General features: G+C 30.1%; 1 protein-coding gene across 1 annotated transcript; it reads left to right on the forward strand.

Annotated features, from left to right (window-relative positions):
• The first annotated feature begins 839 nt into the window (after positions 1-839).
• On the forward strand, positions 840-1,241 carry LOC112681048 (piggyBac transposable element-derived protein 3-like). Its single transcript, XM_025551312.1, has one exon. The coding sequence runs from the start codon at positions 840-842 to the stop codon at positions 1,239-1,241; it is 402 nt and encodes a 133-aa protein (XP_025407097.1).
• Positions 1,242-1,601: the final 360 nt, after the last annotated feature.

Consider the following 1,601-nt stretch of genomic DNA (forward strand, 5'->3'; position numbering starts at 1 on the left):
CTTGGTGCAACATTGTTAGTTAAATTAATAAATCTTTATATATATATATATTTATTTCGTACGATTACGGTTTTTCTTTATATTATTTATATTACAGTCTTATCCACCTAATTCTTGGATGGCACATGGTGATGCCTCAATCACACTTTATCAACAATGAAATACAACCCAAATCAGGATTGTATTACGAGAACTTAGGTCCAGTTAAAATCTTTACTAATACCTGTGGGACCTTGCCGTTTTTCTCGATACACCGAATTTCGCGGAACCATGTACCACTATTGAGGATCGTCTAAAAACAGTTACGAAGATATGTTTAGAAAAGTATGAAAAGACTTCACCTAGTTGCGAACCATTTTTACAATACTCAATAAATGTAAAAAGAACATTATATAAATGTAGGGACTTATTGTTAAACTTAGTAGAACACAGAATTAAAAGAAGTGCATGGCATTTTGCGACACAGGCTGCACAAGTTCGAAAAAATTAATTTACCATATGTTTTTTTTTGACAATTTATTTACTAACCAAACACTTTTACGTTTTTGTCCGAAAATGGTTACAATGGTTCGGGAACGATACGTATTAATCGCTTACCAAAAAATATAAAAATTACAGAAAAAACAGCTTGGAAAAAAAAAGTTAGAGGAACATTTGAATACATATTGGACAAAAATAACGGAATACATTATTCAAGATGGTTAGACAATTCTGTCATAACAGTAGCATCTACGTGTTTTGGAAGTATTCCTACATTAGGAGTCAAACGATTTTCCAGAAAAGAAAAAAAAACAATAATTGTTCAGCGACCCCTTTGTATTTGTAAATATAATCAATTTATGGGTGGTACTGATTTAATGGACGAGAATGTAAACAGATATAGAATTGGTTTACGTGGGAAGAAATGGTGGTGGTGTTTGTTTACTTGGCTTATCGATGTATCAATACAAAATGCTTGGATACTTCACAAAAAATCTGGTGGCAATCTATCTCAACTTGAATTCAGACGCGATATCGTGAAGACATATTTGATTACCTACAGTAATTTACCAAAACGACCAGGACCTTCAGCTAAAATTCCTGATGCTGCACGGTATGATGGGAGAGATCATCTAATAATACCAGTAGCTAATGGTATGAGATGTGCGGCCGACAATTGTACGTCCAAAGGACGTACACAGTGTTTAAAATGCAATGTTGGAATATGTGTAATGTGCTTTGCTTCATATCATAATAAATAATATGCTAATAAATAATTTATGTTTTATTAAAATATTCTATTGTACTATTTATTTATGTATTAGATATTGTTATTAATAAAATAAAATAAAAATTGGAATAAAATACAAATATTTTTGATAAAAAAAAAAAAAATAGTTATAATTTTAGTATAATATTTTAGTAAGAAAAAAAAGTTGGGTAATAGTCGAGTGTACCCATATGGTGACACGCTAAATCTCGGATTTAGTGTTGTAAACTTTTTCTTTTTTTTGTTTTGTAATATTAATGTATGATATATGAACCTATTTATGGCGAAAAAAGTACAAAAATAAAAAAATAAAAATTCTCGGCGCTGATGGGTTAATATTTTGTGTTAAATC

This window comes from Sipha flava, unplaced genomic scaffold (genome assembly GCF_003268045.1).
Source record: "Sipha flava isolate LNK unplaced genomic scaffold, YSA_version1 18463_pilon_pilon, whole genome shotgun sequence".
Lineage (NCBI taxonomy): Eukaryota > Metazoa > Arthropoda > Insecta > Hemiptera > Aphididae > Sipha > Sipha flava.